General features: G+C 40.7%; 1 protein-coding gene and 1 long non-coding RNA gene across 2 annotated transcripts; one reads left to right on the forward strand and one right to left on the reverse strand.

The window, feature by feature from the left end:
* Nucleotides 1-4,229: 4,229 nt before the first annotated feature.
* On the forward strand, nucleotides 4,230-13,920 carry LOC136104771 (uncharacterized). Its single transcript, XR_010651795.2, has 2 exons — nucleotides 4,230-4,400; nucleotides 11,721-13,920. It is a non-coding gene; the product is annotated as an uncharacterized lncRNA (long non-coding RNA).
* Nucleotides 13,921-15,164: 1,244 nt separating this feature from the next.
* LOC136104770 (uncharacterized) lies at nucleotides 15,165-18,881 on the reverse strand. Its single transcript, XM_065843989.2, has 6 exons — nucleotides 18,708-18,881; nucleotides 18,314-18,393; nucleotides 17,687-17,801; nucleotides 16,994-17,100; nucleotides 16,659-16,773; nucleotides 15,165-15,795 (listed from the first exon to the last, which is right to left on the reverse strand). The coding sequence occupies exons 1-6, from the start codon at nucleotides 18,772-18,774 to the stop codon at nucleotides 15,611-15,613; spliced, it is 669 nt and encodes a 222-aa protein (XP_065700061.1). The 5' UTR covers nucleotides 18,775-18,881; the 3' UTR covers nucleotides 15,165-15,610.
* Between the last annotated feature and the right edge of the window lie 791 nt (nucleotides 18,882-19,672).

A 19,672-nucleotide genomic window follows, 5' to 3' on the forward strand; every position in this document is an offset into this window, starting at 1 on the left:
TGGTTCCCCTGCTGCTCTCCAGCAGGCTCCCTGAAATACTCTTGCTTGTCCCTTTTTTCTTCATCTGTAGCCAGTGAACTCAGATAACAAAGCATGAAAAATAAAAGTCACTCTTTCCCAGCCTGATTTGCCTTTTAGACAAATGACAGCCATTGAGAAGAAATTACTTATAACAAAAGCAGTGTCCATTTTGCCTGTTCTGTTATTCATTGCCCACTGACTTTCTTTATCTGACTCCCTCTAGGTTCCTGCTGCTCTGTTAGACTGCTGACTTATTACAAGAGCAAGAAGTAGATTTCTTGGGCATATACCTAAAGTGATTTGCAGCCACAAGATCTTCCAGCACCCCTTTACCCAGAAGCCTTGAAGTTGTGCATATTTTGATCCCTTTCTGTAGGTTTCCTTTACCAAACCTACCCATATAGACACTCCTGCTAGCACTGCTGTTGCTCAGCCTGCATTTCTTTGGTCATCTTCACCAATAACAGATCCCCTGACATAATAAGCAGTGCTGCTAGGGTGACACAGAACTATGAACACAAGAGGGTCTCGCCCACTTTATACTTCCCATGGGAAAGTCTTAGAGTCAGCAGGTCTTTAATCTTCATATAGCAGAAGTGTGGTGGCCCGAAGCCATCCATCCTGAGCCCCTCCAGCAACTCCTAGTCCGTTTCCTGACTCCGAGTGGTAGCAGCACAAGAAGCCCAAATTCCCATGTCATGTGGAATATGTGTGGAAGGAACCACACAGGAGCCGACAGCAGTTACAGTGCCCAGGTGGTTTAGGGAGGCTGGCAAAGCCATGACAAAGTAAATTTTTTAAAACTAGTAGAGATTCAGATACAGCTAATTTGTGGGCACCACCAAGCTGCTTGGTAAACCCTTGTTTGGTGGATGCCTACGTTTCTGAAGCAGCCTGTACTCTGCACTCATTGCAGAAGGAGCTCAGAGCCTGCACCCTTCAGCTCAAACTACAGGATTAAGACAAAGCTTTCTGAACAATGTCGTTACTGGAGTCCAATCACCCACTAAAGTTGAGTGTTCCCAAGGTCAGATTCATAATCGTGCAGTATAAAAGCCATATCCAGAGATGTCTATGACTTTTTTGCTTTCCTCTGGGCCAGTTGCTCTGCATAAACTCCATGACATGGTACAAAGACTTGTTGAGAATCTCGGCATGTTTCCATATACATAAATCTAAACGCCTGGCTGTCAGTCACACTCACATGCACTTTATTAGTTACAGCTTGGTCATGGAGAGCTGAGCAAGGAAACTTCTAGCTCTAGAGCCAGACCATGCTCTCTGATGAGGAGACAGAACAGTCCAAGTATGAAGGTAACTGGGGAGGGAAGGCAAGCTCACAGCTGGTATGAATGCAGGGGCCAGCAAAGAGGGTGCTCAGAGCCCCATAGCCATGCACATTGCTGTCATTCCAGAACAGCAACTGGCCATAGACAGCATTCCTGCACAGACTTAAATTCAATTACTCATGTATTCTGAGTACATGTTCTCACCACCTATTCTGTGACAAGGCATGGATCTTCCTGGCCTCTGTTCAACCTTCTGCTTGATATCATGGCCTGTAAATCACTCTTGCTGTTATTCTCTGCAAACAAAGCAATTTATCTTACAGGTATTGGGATAATCAATGCAGTAGGGCAAATGTCAAAACAAGACACCTTTCTGCTTCAACAATTTGGTGCTGCAGGTGGTCTACCTCCACAGGTTGACTGAATTATTCCCTGCAACAATATTCAAATCCTTCATCACAATAATGAGTACTACATAGCACCATATTTTCTTGTTCTACAAGCTGTAGAGTTATCCTAACATATGCAAAGAAAAAAATTTGTAAACAAACTCAGTTTATCCAACACATCTTTTCAGTGCATAAGCAGATCTACAACCTGCTAAGTAACACCTTATTTCTTGACAGCATAGCCAAAACACACTATTGAATTCTATATCATGTAAGGTCTAGGTAGACTGTTATGTTGCTGTCTTACCCAGTTGCAACAGCTACACAGAGGGGAAATGATGACTCAGGAATCCATAGGCACTGTTTCACTTTCAAGCTCTATTCTTATTCTTACAAATGTTTTACAGTTCAGCAGTATCTGCTTGCACCCATCAGCTCACCCACCCACAGTTTTCAGCCTTGCGTGACTCCTCTTGTGAAACTCTGCCACGAGCACAAGGAAACAGGAACACAGGCATCCCCTCCTGCCGTAGTTTTCCACTCGTCGTATTCCTTCCAATAAAGTTTAGGAAGTTTGCAATGATTAACATCAGCCTGAGAACGAAGCTGGACCCCCAAAAAGAATTTAAACCCGTGGTAAGTTCTCCTATTTTATCCTGCTTATCTCCAGGGGGTTACAGAGGTATTTCAAAAATAGAGCTAGTTGCAAGTGTGTGAAAGAAAACGGCTGCCTTCAGCATCAGCCTAATGAATATGGGCCACAGCAGAAATATTCTTCCACCACTCCATGTTTGGGCATTTTTCCCTGTGGACTCCCAGGGAAAAGGGTAAGGGACTTAATGTGTCACTCACAGCTATCTATGCTAGCCCCATTCAGACACTCTAGCTGCTTGTAATACTTGATGAGGACCTAAAACTTCAAATAAAGCAAATATTTCTCACCCTGCCTGAAGCTGCTCCCTCCAGCAACCCTGCCAAGAGCAGGCAGGTCTGGAACCCAGGAGTCTTGGCCTGATAAGCAGATTTGTTCAGCATTTGGGCACCTGATCTTTATTTCTGAATCTGAATGAGAGGGAAGCAAAGCATCCTCTGATTTGTAGAAAGACAGGATTCCTCACACCTGACAATTGTTTATTTCAAAGTTGTTTTCCAAAATATTTATGAACTTATTTTAAAAGCATAATCTACCCTATCCTAACCCTAAATACTAGTTGTTCCTCATAAGACTGCCACAATTTTCCATGTATTTACCAGTACTTGTGCAGGTACTGGCCCACCCAGCTTGCTGACTAGCTGTGTGGTGTTGTTCAATTTTCAGCCAAAGGAGAGCACTATTTCCAAAGGTGAGAGTAATAACACCACCACCCGACTTACATAAAATTAAATCTTATTAATCTTAAGAGTTAGTAGAAAACAGGATAAACAGATTTCTTAGGAAAAAAAATTAAAATGGACTTGGTTTTGGTAGGCTCAGTGAAATATTAATGTCAAATATCAAGAGAGATGGAAGTTGCACATCAAGTTTGGAAGAAAAAATGTTTCTGCCTTGTACAGTGGAAGATAATATTTCCCCCACCCCCAAGCAAAAGTTCAGAAAACTGGTTTTATTTCTATAAAAATTATTCTTAACAGTTACTTTCTGCAAAAACACCCTAGTTCGTATTTTCTGCGTTTTGTAAGAGTTTAACAAAACCTGTTACTAGTTAGGTGACCCTGAGGTCTAAAGGGACATCTTTGAATTCTGAACTTTGTTTTAAGTAGGTGCAAACATACGCACACCCCTTTGGATAGATTCGTTCCAAGACAGATAATTACACAAACTCCACCGTCCCCACAAATGGTTATTTAACCCAGGCTGCAGTCTGGCCTTCACATCTTTCCTTATCATCAGCCAAGTTCTCAATGAAGTACTGAGCACCGATTAAAGGGCCACTTCTCAGAGACTGTGCAATGCCACCTCCACAACAGCATGGAGTAGAACCAGAGCTGGCTTAAAAAAGCCTCTGAAAAGGTTTTATGTGTTTTTTACTCCATATAAAACACACTGCATCAGCCTGACTGTAGCCCTGATTTTGCAAATATTTAAATAAAACTAAGCTTGTAAGTAGCAGGTGTTGAACGTAGTTGGAAGAGAGTTGGGTGTATGGACCCCTTGGATCTGCAATAACCTTAGGGGCATCAGCCTTCATGCTCTGAAGGCTACATATGCTACTCATTAAGTAACTCAGATTCTGAGCAGTAATTATTATCTTATTTACTTGGTAATGTAAATCTAATACTTTACAAAGAAAGGCCAAGTGGCTTCCTGAAAGAAAAAAAAAAGTGCCATCATTTTTCACTACAAGTGACTGTCGCCTAAAGCAGCTTGTGGATGTGTGAAGAGCCAGCTCTTGTTTGGCTGATCCTGAGCAAACTGTGATCAAGGCAGAATGGCTTCATCCTTTCTTTGGGAAGGATTGTTCCACTTTAAGAGCACGAAGTGGGAGGTGATATAGGCACCACTGTACAAACAAGTACCTGTGCAGGCTGCTGCGCTCACCTGAGCCTCACATAGCTGAGAGGACACTGCCCTCACCCTCCCTGGTTTGTCTGGCAGGTTGGACACCTCTAACACACGCTCTGGCTGCCCAGCAGCAAAGGATGAACACCCACACAAAGCTACCAGATTTTATCTGCAAGACATCTTGAGAACACTGAGAAGGTAAGAGTGGACAGAAAAGAACTGAATGCCTACAGGGCCACACAGGCTTTAGAGAAAGCCAGAACTTATTTCAGGTAGACAAGTTGAGAAAAATGCAAACATGCAACTCAAATTTAACTGTTTGCTGGCCTTTCTACAAAAATAAAGGGATAACTGAATTATTTCTAATTTGGTTAAGAGGTTGTCAGCAGGGAAGGGATGAAGAGGAAAATATGTCTGGAAGTGCAGTGCATAATGCAATCCTTTGTTTTCATCTTAAAATTAGCAGACCTTCAGCTTGCGTAAGTTTATTCAAAAGTGTTCAAAATCCAAATATTTCAGAACAGGAAATGTCTATGTGCCTCATAGATGTATATAACCTCTCTCTGCAACACATGCAAGAGTCAGAAAACTAAGCCATATGCCAGGAGCTCTAAGATAACACATAAAGCCATCTTATTAGACAAAATAAAAAAATCAGAATTTACATGTCCAGAAAAAAAGTGATTTGTACATACTTCAGCAGCAGAGAAACAGTTCTGTTCCATTCTAACTTTCATTGTAGTCACCTGCTTACTTTGGAATTAGATGAAACATAATGCAACTAGAGGCATGATCAGCAAAATCCTGCCAGCAGTGTGTCATACTACTTTTGCACTATTAAATATAATCTGTCTTCATCATACCTTTCTTTTTAACATCTTCTCCCAAACTTTGTACATCTGATCTCTGCACCCAAACTTCATATTGTTTTTAAAATTCTTTAAGCTAGATTTGCATCCTGTAGTGACTTTACTCACAGAAAGCTAAATATACACAGGCTTTACTTTAAAGTAATCAGAATAAACTACAGCACGGTTTATAAAGGCTAAAATCCTTTTGAAAATGAATACTGAAATATTTATAATTAGCACTTTATTCAGTTGTTAGTTGTAGAGGAGATATAATAAAAGCAAATTCAGCGATATTTCTTTTAATATTTTATGATTCTGGGAATTTTCATAACACTTTTAGTTTGAAAGATTTGGCCCTCTAGAGATCAAAGCGGTGTTACTAGATCTTTCTGAGGTTTTACACAGTTGAAATACAAACCTTCCTCTGTGACACTAAACTCGTGAATTTGATTTCAGGTTTTTACAGGAGTTTTAAGTGACACTTTTAATTTGCAGTATAGCTGTCTGTTGATCATCACCCTCATTTTGAGTCAATTACTGTGCAAAAAATCCAGGTCTCAGAACTTTTCACATTTCTACTCTTTGCTACCTCTTCTTGTAACAGTCACAGAAGTGCACAGGAATTCACCTTCCTGCAGTTGCACACTGTTACAAGGCACACTATGAGACATCGCAGCATCGATGACCTCTTCAGAAAACTAGTCTAGACATGTGTAATTGTCTTTAAATGTTAATAGGAAGTTGGTAGTTATGTTAGCGAATAAGTACACAGTAAGACTTGTTTTCTCCACTTGAAGGCCAAAGATTTAAATCACTGAGTGGAACAGGAAATGAAACAAGTTCATTACTGTTGCTAGTTTAGCCCTTTTGACTTGTTCTTCCACTAAAATAAGAACATGCCTGGGATAAGACTTGTTTGTACCTCTGCAAAATGGGAAGTGTTCTGCAGCTCCAGTTATGCTAGAGCAACAGAGTTGATTTGTGTATCTAACGGGGCAGCTCTCACATCTAGATAATAAAACCCCTCCCCACATAAAGCTTGATAAACCCTGTTTGTATAACATACTGGAAATTCAATATTACATATCTGCCTTTACCTGATACACTTATTCAGCATAATTTAGTCGAATTGTTGACCTGTTAAAAATACCCAAAGTGATTATATAAAGAGACAACTAATATTCAGTCTTTAACATTTCAGATTAATGTTTTTGTTTAGTACTATTGATAATGGGTTTTCATCCAATCTGACTGTATTAATCTCCACCAGGAAAACTAGTGATTGAATGCTGTCACTTGATTAGATAAAGATGAGTCCGTGATTAAGATGTTCCTCAAAGTGCCAATACAACTACATTATGTAGAAGTTGGTTTGTACTGTCTACTCTAGCTTCAGTCCATTTCAGTAATAATGAAAATTCTACCTTACACTGAATAGGATCCTGCCTTTGGGGATGGAGAAGGAAAAGGGAAGGATTGATTCTTATTTAAATATTACTGAATAGTACAATGAATGGCCTAGAGCTCTTGAGAAAACTTATCTGGCTGATTGGTCTTCTTTAAAGGTACAATTTTTTTTTTTTTAATGTAAGAATAACTTTTCTCATGCCTCCTCCTCCCCTCAATATGGAATGTGGAAGAGGCTAAAGAAGTTGTGATTACTTGACAAGGTACATGATAAACACTAGTGCCCTGCTACCAGCTTCAGGAACAGCAGCAAATCCAAGCCTCTCAGTATGTGTTTCCAGACAGGTTTTTCAAATGATACTGCTGAGATCATATGCCTTCATTTGTCAGGATTTTCTTGCCTACAAGAAAATCTGGGTTAGAACCTGGTGTTGTTGCCAAGAGTTTCAAGTAACACTAAAAACACAAATCTTACAAAGCCCAACCAGCACAGAATTAAACACCAAATTCACCTGTTTGGACATTAGTCAAGGGTCTAATTTCCTTGATGTGTGTCCATAAATACTCAGACACACAAACCTATAAGTGTTAGTCTAAGGCATGTTTATGCTGGGTTTACAAATATTTAGCAGCAAGGTTTTTACTCAGTAAGAAGGGTCCTGAGTAGTTCACCAGTGGGGAATTTGCTCTGTTGCAGACAGAGGTTCTCATCTGCCTAAAGTCATCTAACTCCACAAATCACTCCAGGGTCATGTGATTATACAAAATAATTTATTTCCAAAAGAATGTAAATACTGGTGTAAAGCTGAAATGCTATTAAGGGAGATGAAGGAATTGCAGCTTTTCTGTTGGAACTGAAGATGAGGGACAGCAAACAGTCTTTACTCACATTTCTTGTTTGCTTCCAACTGAGTCCTTTGCTCAGATGCTTTCTGATTGACATTAAGTGTTGTAGTTACTAAACAGAATATCCTAATGGGAACAGGAGAAAACTAACTCATTTCACTGATATGAAACAGGCCTTGCAGACTTTGATCCATTTTGTCTTTTAGTGGCTCCACTTACAAATTTACTAGGATCACAAAGTATTGTTTAAAACTTGTTTTTCTGTTCTCAGAGGTTAGCCAGCAGTACCAGATTTAGGGCCTTTCCAGACAGATAGAAAAACATATTACATGATAGTAAATTATTCTGAAGTTTGGAGGAGGACAAATTACACAAATAGGTGTCAATTCCAAGACAAGTTCATCTTTCTGCCCCATGTAAAACATCTTCAGAAGAAGAAGTGAAAGCACGTAGCACACTGGGAGGCCACAGCCACCCACAAGCATCTTGCTCAGGGACCTTCTCATGTTACAATGACCCCTATAAGATTCACAAGGCTGTCTTAAAGCTTTACACTTCTGTAGACTGCAAGTCAGCTTTGTTTTGTATAACACTATTGCTATCTTCAGCATTTGGTCTCATGATACATTGAGAAATTATAGCTTTCCCCACCAAGTTGTGATGGAGGATAAATACATCTCGGTTTTCATAAGGTTTTCCCTTTCTCTACTGTTAGCTCTCTAAAATTAAGAGATATTCATGAGTAACTTAGAGAAAAAAAATGCAAGAGTAGCAGGGGAAAAGAACTGACTTTTTAACATAGTTTCATTACAGTAGAATCAAAGGTTACATTCAATCCATCAGTGCCTGCAGCAGGCAGGAGAACAACTCTTAAACAGTTTCAGCTGGTGGGGAAAGTTTGGGGTAGATTCATTGCAGGGCAGAAGCCATAAGGCAGCCCCTCCCATCCCCTTCACTGGAAGAGAGCAGCCCACACCAGTGAATAAATCATCCCATCTGCCTACATGTGGTTTTGCTTTTTTCTAATAATCAAAGGTTAAGGCTACAAATCAAATAGTGAAACAGTATTTTCTGGCTTTTTGACATTTCAGCAGGCTGCAGGCTGACAGATAAGTACATCAGCTAAATATACTATAGCGCAAGTCTCTTTTTTTCCTGCTTATACAGTCTTCCGCAAGTGTGCCATGATCTTAAAGATATTACAATTCATAAATGGAACTATGCTAAGATAAGGACAGCAATGAAGTAATCCATAATTTAAGACATACATTCTTACAAGGCCTACATTAGATTGCATTAAACATATATAGTTCATGAAGCACACCAGCTTTATGTAACAAGGTTACAATGGAGGGTATAGGGATAGAACTGTGATTTTTCTAAGAAAGGATTCTGTCCACTGTGCTAAAATGACCCCTTCTTTAGTGCCCAAAAAGGTCTCCCATCAACTATAGTTCAAAATCAAACTAATTTTTGTAGCTTCAGGCAAATCTTACATGAAACACTGGAAATAGAAGGTATAACCAGGAATCATACCTCTCTAATAGGCCTTTTTTTTCCTCTCTCCAAATTTCTGCATTATTGTATAATTCTCTAAAGAAGTTATTTATTGGATCCTATTGGTTGCTTTCAGCTCCAGTCCTTGCAGAGGCCATTACTCTTCTACCCAGTTGTTAAACTTAGGGATAGATCTAGAGAATCCTTCACTGCAAAATATTTTGTGGTTTAGAGACCAGATTTGATATGCTCACACATTTACTGATGGGGATTGTAGTTGAGATAAAGAACTTTTAAAAGCTCCAGTGATGGTGCGTATTTATTCTGAAAGAAATACCACTGCTTTCATATTTCTAGAGCTATGTTTTCTTTGACCACTATTTTGATTCATTCATACCCTCCCATAATCAAACCTTAGAGGTCTCAAAAGTTGGCAGGGATACCGGGTGTTTGGAAAGATTATTTTACCACATATAGCCTGTGTGCAAACACTGTCAATGTGAGAAACACCTTGTTAACTCAGCAGCAGTCCCAGGGCTTTTACAGCTGTGCTGACTGAAACAGGCAAGCAGCATTTAGCAGGGTCATTGAGTCATGGTCTCCAACTGATTGCACAGCACTGCAGTTTAGCAGACTTGCTTGTCAGTACCTGTTTCTATTTGGGATTGATTCAATTGTCATGAATGCATATTATTTATGATTTATCTGACTGAAAATTACATAATATAGAAATACTGATGTATGACGTGACCCTCTTGCCATATAAGCATCATTATGAAGAGCTGCTGATGTATTCAGTACCCAAAAGACCAAAGTGAGCCGCATGTGCACCCCTGGGCTGTGCAGTTCTTGCTCACAAGCCCAAAGCCTTAAAACATGAGAATGTGAGTGCAGGGAAAATGCAGATTAGGTAGGTGAAGGGCAAATTAATAGTTTGGGGACATGATATAAGACCTGCTACTATACATTACTAGACATCAGCAGCTTTTCTAGCTTAAGCCAATGTAACCAATAACTCAGACAGGCAAACAAGGCCCTTGGCAAATGAACTGCTGCTCTTTACAGCCTTGACTCTTTGGAGCTGTCTCTGCGCCTCATAGACCTTCCCATCACCTCCCAATTGCTTTTGTAATATCACCCCCACCATTATCTTCTGACTGCAAGGCATTTCAGCTCCTCAGAAGGGCCAAGGCAGACTATCTCTATTTCTTACACAATATGGTATATAGTTCAGGTGAAGATCACTGGAAGTTTGCTTTGTGGAAGTTTAACTGGTGTGACCTTCCCTTCACAGTCAGGATTTAAGGAAAGGGGCAATGCTCTGCTCTCATCCTCACCAGACTGGGCTGCTGAGGGAGCAGTGGGTGCTCTCACTGAATTTTTTTCCCTTAGCCAGATGCTGGTGAGGGATTAATAGAGCAGAAAACAGAAAGGGGATTTCCCGTGCAAACTATAGCTGAATAACTACTTGTCCAAACAGGGAAATTGCAGCAAACTGAAAGCAGAATAAGAAAGAGAATGAAATAACAAAGAATTTAAACAAAAGCAGCAGCAGCAAGAGGTTAATAGAAAGTGCCTGAAAGAGAAAAAGGTAAGAACAAGAGACCACAAAGCAAGTCAGAAATTTAGATACATAAAGGAATTTATTGATGGACAAAGAAAATAGAACTAGAGTACAAGAGGCCCACATCTGATATCCCCAGTACAGCAGCTGTGTGCAGCACAAGGCAGCCCCCAAGCACAGACTTCCCTTCCCCACAGCTGCCTCTCCTGGTATGAACACCCTCACACTTATCTTCATCCACCAACTGAGGAGAAGAAAAATTCAAGAGTGCCACAGGAAAGGTCAACATATCACATAGATTAAAAAACTCCAGAGCACAGTCCCCATCAGTCAGAGCTGCAGGTCTCAGCAGATGAAGACCAAGCAAAAGAAGCAGCTGTTTTGTAGCTCAGAGGACACCCAACAGAAAGGCAGCTGGCTGCATAGAACAAACCTGGTGGGCAGCATTCCAGCACCAGTCCTGCCACAGGTATGTGTTTTAGGTGGCAGCAGCCATGAGCATATTCCAGGCTCTGAGTGATATAAGCTTCATCCACATCCTCCATACTTTTCCCCAGTTTGCAAGATTTGATGTTGATCTGAACTGTAAAACACCACACAACCTTGAGAGAGCTGAGGTTTCTGCAAGGTCTCAGCACTGCTGCATGGCAGACACTGACCCTGGTTGGGCAGGCACAACTAAATCTGGAAAACATACTTTGCACTGTCAAAGTGTCTAAAAAAAGCTGAAGGGGTACCTCAATAGCAAGAAGAGAAAGTAACATACAAGAAAGGATTGCACCAGAGAGCCAAGGTCTGACTGAAGAGCAGCCTAGTTCAGTTAGCAGCCAAGAGAGCCTGCCTCACAGATAGCTAGCCTTCTTTAAGAAATATCATTACCTAAACCCTCCAGGATTTGTTACCAGACATCTGCTGCTTCTCTTCACAGGCCACAGGAAAAAACTCTGAGCTGAGGGCAATTTTAACATTGTTTAGGCATGTACAAAGCTACTAGCAACTTGCTAGTTTCCCATATGCGCTCACATTCATTTTCTCTCTCCAAACAAGCATATTCTATTAACCTTATTTCAGTCTTCTCTTTATCTCAAAGGTCAGGAATTAGTGACAGAAACCCACTATAACACTCCCTCTGAAAAGCAATGGACAAACCTGAAAAGGCTCTTGTGGGGACAGAGGGAGAGAGAGCAGGAGTTCTTCTGGGGCCTCCAGCTGGGGAAAATGCATTTGTTCTTCAGGATTAGAAATTAATAGGCAAAAGAGTCTGACAGCCCTATGCTGAGTAAGACAAGCACATCTATACAGTCATAATGCCTTTTTGCAAGAAAGTCATGCAGTGTATTTTTTGCTTTACAGCTTCAGACTTCTGACATGGAGGAAATCATAGTGGAGACAGTCCTTGCCCCATGGGAAATACTGCTGGTCATTTTTGCTGCAGTGCTGATAATGAGTTTTCTCATGTTGCTGCCTCCCGCTGTGGTGGTGATCTGGAGAATGAAGCATGTTCCGCAGATCTCGCTGCATGGCTCGGTGTGAGCTAGCCCTGGTCTGAGCTGTAGCACCACCAGTCCCTTGGACAGATGGTTCAGAATGATAACACCTCTCGGGTTCATACTCGTTGCCCAGGATCCATGCAAAAGTGATATGTTTCCCAACCTATTGCAGCTAACTTCCCATGAAGAGAGAATAGGTGTAATTTTGTCTTCATGTGCTACAGTTCTCAACACTTTGCCTTCCATTTTTTGGCTACGTTATAATTACTGTGCTTGGCTTAGTTCCTAGACTGACTACTTCTCTTGCATTATGATGAAGAGTGGAAGAGAAGCAAGCATAATACAGCATTGTGTTCCCTTACCTAATATCAAGAAAACCTGCCTTTCTGTAGTTACACCGTAAATATTACCGAAGCCTTTAGCTAAGATGACTGAGAGTAATGCAGGTGGACATGTCAAAAGCATGCGATATACTCTGGGGAGGCAGTGGCTTAGTCTGGCTGAACTGTGAAACCTAAAACAAACCAACAGAGAATGGTGAAACAAATAAGTATCTTACGTTTCTTTGGTCTGATCTGAAAACTTACTGGCCTAACGTGTTTTTTGTTTCTTTCATTCTATATGCACTTTCCTTCCTTCACAAATCCTGAGTGTCAGAACACAAAGCCCTCCCCATTCCAGGGCTGGAGCAGGAGCATGAGGGTGCCCTGATGCTCAGACATGCCCGGCCAGACACCAACTCAAAGCTTAATGCAAACATACAGCAACTATTTACCTGAATTACAGTATGCATTATGCAAACTTACTCTGGGAAATAGTGTGATTTAATTTAGTTTTTTAGCTGTGTTGTAAAGGCGTACTGGTTCAACTTCCCTTTCTCATATATAAATGATAACTTTGATGGTGGCAATAGAACAAAATCGCTACCCTACATGTTTATGGGGAAAAAAAAAAAAAAGACAAAAATCAAACCAACCAACAAACAAACAAACACTCCCCCCCCCCAAAAAAAAAAGAAAAAAAACCACCACCACACAGACAAAACTCACACACCACTCAATCTCCATCTTAATATCAAATTCATGCCACATCAAATTAAAGTTTTCCAACCTAATTCTTCCACTTGATGGGATGCTCATTAGCAGGATTTCTGTTTCACAGATTTAATAGTTTCTGCTAGTTTACAAGAGCAACAGATTTGGTTTCTCTTCTTTTGTTGGTTGCTTTGGAAAGTCACAAGAATAGCTCAACAGAACTCAGAGAAAAATGGTTTTTAGCACCGCTAGAAAAATTATATGGGAAAGTGCTCTGTGCCTCACCTATTTTAAATAAAATCAACATCAGTTGATAATGGATTGGCTGGAAGTATAAGTCTCAAAGACATTTAACAGTTGAACTCGATCTTAAGAACCTTTTCCAACCTAAATGATTCTATGATTCTGTAATTTCATTGCATACAGATTGTTTGCCAGAAACAAATAAACCAACCCACCAGTGACTGAGAACAAGTCTTTTTCTTTAAGACTACAGAATTTTTGTCTCCAACATAATGACTTAAGTTACTGCCTCATAATTTATAAGCAGCCAAAGCAGCCAACTCATCCCTTTGTTGGTGTAATTGTCTGCTACACTCATACTCATATGACTGTCTGGTTCTGGGCCCAAAAGTAACTGATGATTTTTTTTGCTTGTAATGACTGGATTCTGAGCCTGAAAGATAATGTGTAATTTTATATATCTCAATCATTTAACCGATTAATTAGGTAAAGGTCAATTAACCATCATGTACCGCATAACTATGCTGTCTGTATCTGAGAGATTTGCAGGAACAGGGAAAAGATAAAGAAGAGAAAGCAAACATAAACCGATGAGCTGCCCATCTTCAGATCTACAGCTTCATTATTTGCTCAACAAACAAGAAAACTAAAACAAAACCCCAAGCACAGATTTAACTGAAAACCAAGCAAGCAGTAACTAAGATTTTTGTTTAGATTTCATAATAATTCACATGCACATCTGTTCTGTAGCTACAGCTCTACAAATAAACTGGATTTCCAGTGCTATGTATGTTGTCTTTGTTCTTCACTTGCACTGAGTATGAGGCAGCCAACAGCCTGGGTTTTCTGCTCTTCACACTTCTTACCCTGTAACTTTGGTTTTCACAGTAGACGCACACACTGGGGGTGGGGTGGGTCTGAAAAAGGAAGAACTCATGGAAGTATGAAGATTGAAGCAGGAAAAGGTTGGGGTTTTTTTCATTAGAAGAATCAACGACAACAACAACAAAAAAATCACTTGGATATTTGTTCATGTTTAAGGCTGTTATCAATTCAGATGACCAACTAAATTTCTTCTAACTCTGGCAACAGCCAAACCCCTCCACCCCCCCAGTTTAGCCCACATTTGGAAATAAAATGAAGAGGTGAAAAGAAAAAAAAAAAGAAAGAAAGAAAAAAAGGGAGGATGACTAGCCAGAACCTGTGGAAATCTTGGGCTAGAACCAGCAGTTGCCCTGGCACTAGAGTGCTGAGATCAAGGCATCTCAACTGGTCAGCCCTGCGCTCAGCCCAAAACCGTACAACTCTAGCAAAAATATGGCCTGTCCCAACTCCACTACAAACCAGACCGTGCTGTTTTGTGCTTTCTCTCTGGAGCTAAGCCATAGCTTGTGGTAACCACAGCCTTTGCCTCAGGGAGGCCCCACAGGTGTGTGTGCCGCATATGCCCAGGGATTGCAAGGAAGTGTGAGCCCAGAAGAGCGCTTGCAGCCCCAGATCCCAACAGTAGGCACGGCCATTGTAAGACCAAACCAAGGGTAGATAGGACTTTTTTTCCATAGCAACCATGGTTTTGACCCAAAGGGATCAAACAGAGGAAGCTGAAGCTGATCCCTGGCACACTAACCAGAGAGATTCTCATGCAGGTCTCTCAACACTCACCTCCTTTATCTTTTTGGCAGAGAAGACATGATGAAAATACCTGCTAGTTTAGGGCAATCTCCATTCTCACATTTTGTACTGGACCAAGATGGTACATTTTTTTCTGTCATTTTGCCTCGTTACGAGAAGCATATAGAGCACTTTTCAACTCTTAGAAATGCATTGAAGTATACCTAAAGGCTACGTCTTCTGTCAGATGTCCTAAGGTGATAAACACAGAAGAAATCTTTGTTGTCCAACCAACAAACTGCAGTGCTTCAAGTCTGTAGCTCATGCAAAACACAGCACCTTGAACAGCTGTACATACAACCTGATTTAACCTCCAATCAAGCAGGCACATGAATAAAGAATTACACCCCTACAGCCAGTAACTGTTGGGACTTGCATTGCTTTAATGGTCATCAGAGCAACAATAGTGATTATTTGGTAGCTGTAAAAGCAACTAAATGTATGGCCTTGTCTCAGTAAAGATGATCCCTGACAGACAATGATTTCTGGTAACAATTATTGTGTTTAACTAATGACTAATACATTAAACAACTCTAATTCTTATTTAATTCCAGCTAGACAAATTTGAGCCATAAAAGTGATCTTGCTTTGTAATATCTCTGTCATGAGCTATGTGATTAGGTTTAGCCTATATATCTGTACCCAAGAGCTGAAGTCAAGTTATTACTATGATCTCTAGCCCTTTAACTAGATACAAGCTGTATGTTTACACGTCTTAGCAATTATTTCACTGCTTCACTTCTTAAAATACCCACATCAAATTGCAGACGGCTGGTTGGTCTGTGGCACAAGTTTTTTGGTGCTACTAACCACAGATGATACAGTCAGCCTCCTTGTCACGGCTGGAGCTGTCGATGCCTTGCTCACCAAGCTCTTTGAGGAAGGTGTTTAGAAGCTCTGTCTGAGTTTCAGTGAAGGCTACGGTGTGCAGACAAGTGCTGTTCACAGGGAAATAGGCAGATTTTGCTCCACTGACGGCCATCTCAGAGGCTGGAAAGATCAAAGATGACAACAAACAAACACACAAACAAAAAAGGCTTAGATTTTTACTTAGCTTAGGTTTGTCCTGATCTTTAAACAAGCACCAAGATTCCCATTTTCCAGACTGAAGACTTCAACTTGGAATAAAAAGGCCTAGATGATTGCTTTTGGTAAACCTTGGGAAGAAAGCTGTTCTGAAAACAAGGCACTGTCAACAGTAAAATACTTTCCATTAACCATAGGAGAGATAGGTTGGTCTTTTTGTTTATGTATACACACATTTATTTTTAAATTAACGCAATAAAAATGGAGTCAGACAGCCTGCTTCAGGTTGAATTGCTCACTGGACACAATGAGAGTGATCTAAAAGCCCTTGGGCTACCACAAGAAAAAGGCAGCATTGCTGGCTGGGGTCCAGATGCTGCGTTTTATTGTGTGTACAGGCATTGAATAGTGCAGGCGTTGGCCAATTTTGCTGAGGTTCTTCAAGTACTGTTGCAAAATAAACAGCAGTTTTATGTTCTACTGTTGTCTGTCCAGTGGGTCACACAGACCTTGTGCAATGTAGAGTTTGTGTTAAGGTGGCACCTGTTTACTGTTTGAAAAAATGGTACATCTTCCCACAAACTTTGCACATATCTCATATTTGCTACCCCAAGCCAAAATAGTGATGCTCAGACCTTTGCGATAATTTTAAAGCTAATATGATTTCTCATTCAGCAGTTTGCCAGCCCAGCACTTGCTCTCACAACGTCACACATGCCAAGGTTGTCACATGTTAGGAAAAGATAAACTTTTATTTTGTCCTTTTTTTAAACTAAACTAGCAGAACCTCCATTCCCTGTGACCACATATGTCTGAGAAATACTCACGGTTACAAACAGCCAGTGCCCTTCCTCCAAAAAGCTGTGATGTCCAGGAAAACCCAGTGGCATTGGCACATACTTCATACAATCTGCTTCGTCTGAGGAACTGGAAGTCATAGCCCTTGAGAAACAAAGCCAAGGAAGAAACAAACAAATGGTGCCTTAGACTACATCATGGTAATGGTAAGATGAAGAAACATTCAGCCAGTTAAAGTCAATACAAACAATACAACTTCTCCCTGCCCTAAGGGAGGAAAAAATATATATAACAAGGAAAACTATACGTTACGCAATAAACGCTTTTAAAATAGTGAATAGATACAGTAAGGCCTGAATATTACCTTGTTGCACATGGGTTTGCAGTACTGAGCATTGTCAATGGTGACACACACCAGCCCGCCATTTCTCGGAGCTAGTGGGCGTGGGCATGGAGGCAGCTGCTTGCAAACTTTTGAGTGGATTAAAAAGAATGAAAGAAAGTGAGAAAGCAACATATCAGAATGAAAGCGAGCATAAAAGTCTCCCCCTTCCCAAGCAAAGCATAGGGACACTTTTTGAACTACTCCCACTAGCTGATTTTGCCAAAGCAAGTCCTCTATCAGCCCCAGTTACACTTCAGGAGTGGGTCAAAGTGGCATTTGCATTCATAACACTGACATTCAGTAATATTATGTCCAAACCCATCCAAATATTTATTGGAAAACTGACGTGCCTGCTGCCAGACACCAAACAGGCTCTTGCTGGAGCTCTGTGCTGCTGCTGGGCACAGAGGCTGGGCTGTGGGGATGGTGGGACCACGCACGTTGGTGGTGCCATGCCTGCAGATGCCTGCTGGCACAGGCGTTGAGCATTCTTGCTTTCTACCTTATTGCTAAGATATCTTTTAGCTTATATTTTTCCCACCCTTCAAGAAATGCAGACACTTAGCTCATGCTGACTGTAGGTAAAAAAAAATAAAAAATTCTTATTGCTTCTCCACTGCCACTTCGTTCAACACCCAGCCAAGAGGAGCATCGGTTCAGGAGGGGCCTCACATTTCTCTTGAACAGGGCGCAGAAGATCAAGTGTTTCTTGCAGTCTCCAGACAAGGAAATCAATAGAAGCTTTTTCACCTTTGGCTATCATTTCATTAAAGCATTTTGAATATTTCTATGGAGTAAGGGGAGAAAAAGTATAAGCCGAAGAGGAAAGCCCTTGGAATTATTTTATGAAAGTGGTCAAATATTTTTCCTTTTGTTTTTTAAATGCAGAAGAAGAACCATCTTGAAAACCATATAGTTTTAAAAACCACTCACTTCCCCACCATATTTTGGAAAAAAATCCAGTAATTTTTTTTAAAGCAGTGATTAGATAGGATTTTTCCATTATATTGAGTTCAAGAGGGAGGACTGGTGTGGGTTGCGGTGTTTTTTCGTATATATGAAAAGATGCCTTTATAAACAACTTTATCTTCTCTCTATATAAAACATTGGTTTATTATTCTTGTCTTCTGAATGTTGACATCTCTCAGAGTGAGGCAGAGAGAGTGTAAAAACACTTATTTGTGAATTTATGTAAACAAAAAAAGTTTCTGCATTTTTATCTAGCTATTGCTCTATACCCACATAAATAGCTTACAGTCCATATGTGTGTGCCCATGGCCAATGCAGCCAACCTCTTACCTCAAGACTCTCATTCATATCATTTATGGTTGCACTTTTACATTCACTTGGACTGGCAAAAGCTCTGATTTCAGTAAAATCTAAAAGACAAATAGAAGCAGGTACATAGCTGGTTAACCGTCCCTCCTGATACATGAACAAACCCCATGTGCCACATAACAGCACTTGTTTATGGGAATTGTGGTAGCACGATTCTGTAGTCCTATTGCTACTTTGTATACCTGAGGCCACCAGGGTTCAATAACCTGTGCAAATATTAATTTATTCTAAACAGTTAACAATCTGCCTGTTTTTGACCACCCAGGGCTGGATTCCCAAGTTGGATGCTTCATTTCTCTAAGAGAGCCACTATTTAAATAATTATTAGTCATATTCAAGGATAGCAATATCTTACCTGTAAGTAGCACTGCTAAACTTATAAAAAACAGTGTTTTCCAGAGCAGGAAGGAACTGAACAGCATTTTTTTCCTAAGAGCTGGGGCTGTGGAATCCAGCACAAAGATGCACGTCTGTGGGTCACTGCTTGTTTACCATGTGCCTTGCTCCGAGGCTGTGCTGTGATAAGGCGTTAGCCTCAGATGGGAAAGCACACATTGCCCAACTTGCTGGGAAGCCAGTGGAGAGCTTGCCAGCAGGGTTTGGGGAGGGCAAGGGGAGGTTATTTGTTACTGTACTGAGGTGTCCTGGTTTTCCTGCTGCTGCCAACACCATCAGGAAATTTTCAGATTACCTGGTTTACTATAAACATGTTCATTGTATGCACACTGCTCTCTCTCTCTCTTTCTCCCCACCACCCCACCATCTGTCTCACTCACACACATGCATATATGTGTATATATATATTCATGTAGAAGACATAAGTCTGCCTTACTTGCAGGGCTCAACCCTGTATCTCATGTTCAGGAAGAAAGCTTAGAACATTAGGTGATCTGATTTGGACCAAGGGGTTGTGCTGTATGTCCTGTAGCATCCAGAGTTTAGCCAAAAAAAAAAAAAATCCTCAGAGCATGTGTTAATCATACTACTAACTACTACAATCTATGTGTTAATCATACTACTAACTGCATATCTGTCTCTGTGTGTATATTACACCAGCAACTGCATGGTATTTCTAGTTTTGGTTTGGTTTTAATGTGGCCAGGCACCTCATATGCTTATATTCATTTATGGGAAAAACTGAATAGCTAGCAAAATTGCCACAGAAGTTTAGTTATTTCTAACCTATACACTTACTACCAGATTAATCCAATTATGCAGATAATGCTCACATGCTAGAGGTGTGACCAACTGATCCCATCTGTAAAGTGCAGGTTTCAGAGCCGCAGCCTTTCGGCCACCAGCCTGTCCTGCACACCCCAC

Source organism: Patagioenas fasciata, chromosome 8, assembly GCF_037038585.1.
Source record: "Patagioenas fasciata isolate bPatFas1 chromosome 8, bPatFas1.hap1, whole genome shotgun sequence".
NCBI classification, from domain to species: domain Eukaryota; kingdom Metazoa; phylum Chordata; class Aves; order Columbiformes; family Columbidae; genus Patagioenas; species Patagioenas fasciata.

Excerpts from the sequence above, each read along its gene's own strand:
- LOC136104770 (XM_065843989.2), bottom strand. The coding sequence starts at position 18,774 with ATGCTGTTCAGTTCCTTCCTGCTCTGGAAAACACTGTTTTTTATAAGT. Across the intron at positions 18,394-18,707 it reads TTTAGCAGTGCTACTTACAG|ATTTTACTGAAATCAGAGCT; the intron begins GTAAGATATTGC and ends TTTGTCTTTTAG. Across the intron at positions 16,774-16,993 it reads GCAAACCCATGTGCAACAAG|GGCTATGACTTCCAGTTCCT; the intron begins GTAATATTCAGG and ends TTGTTTCTCAAG.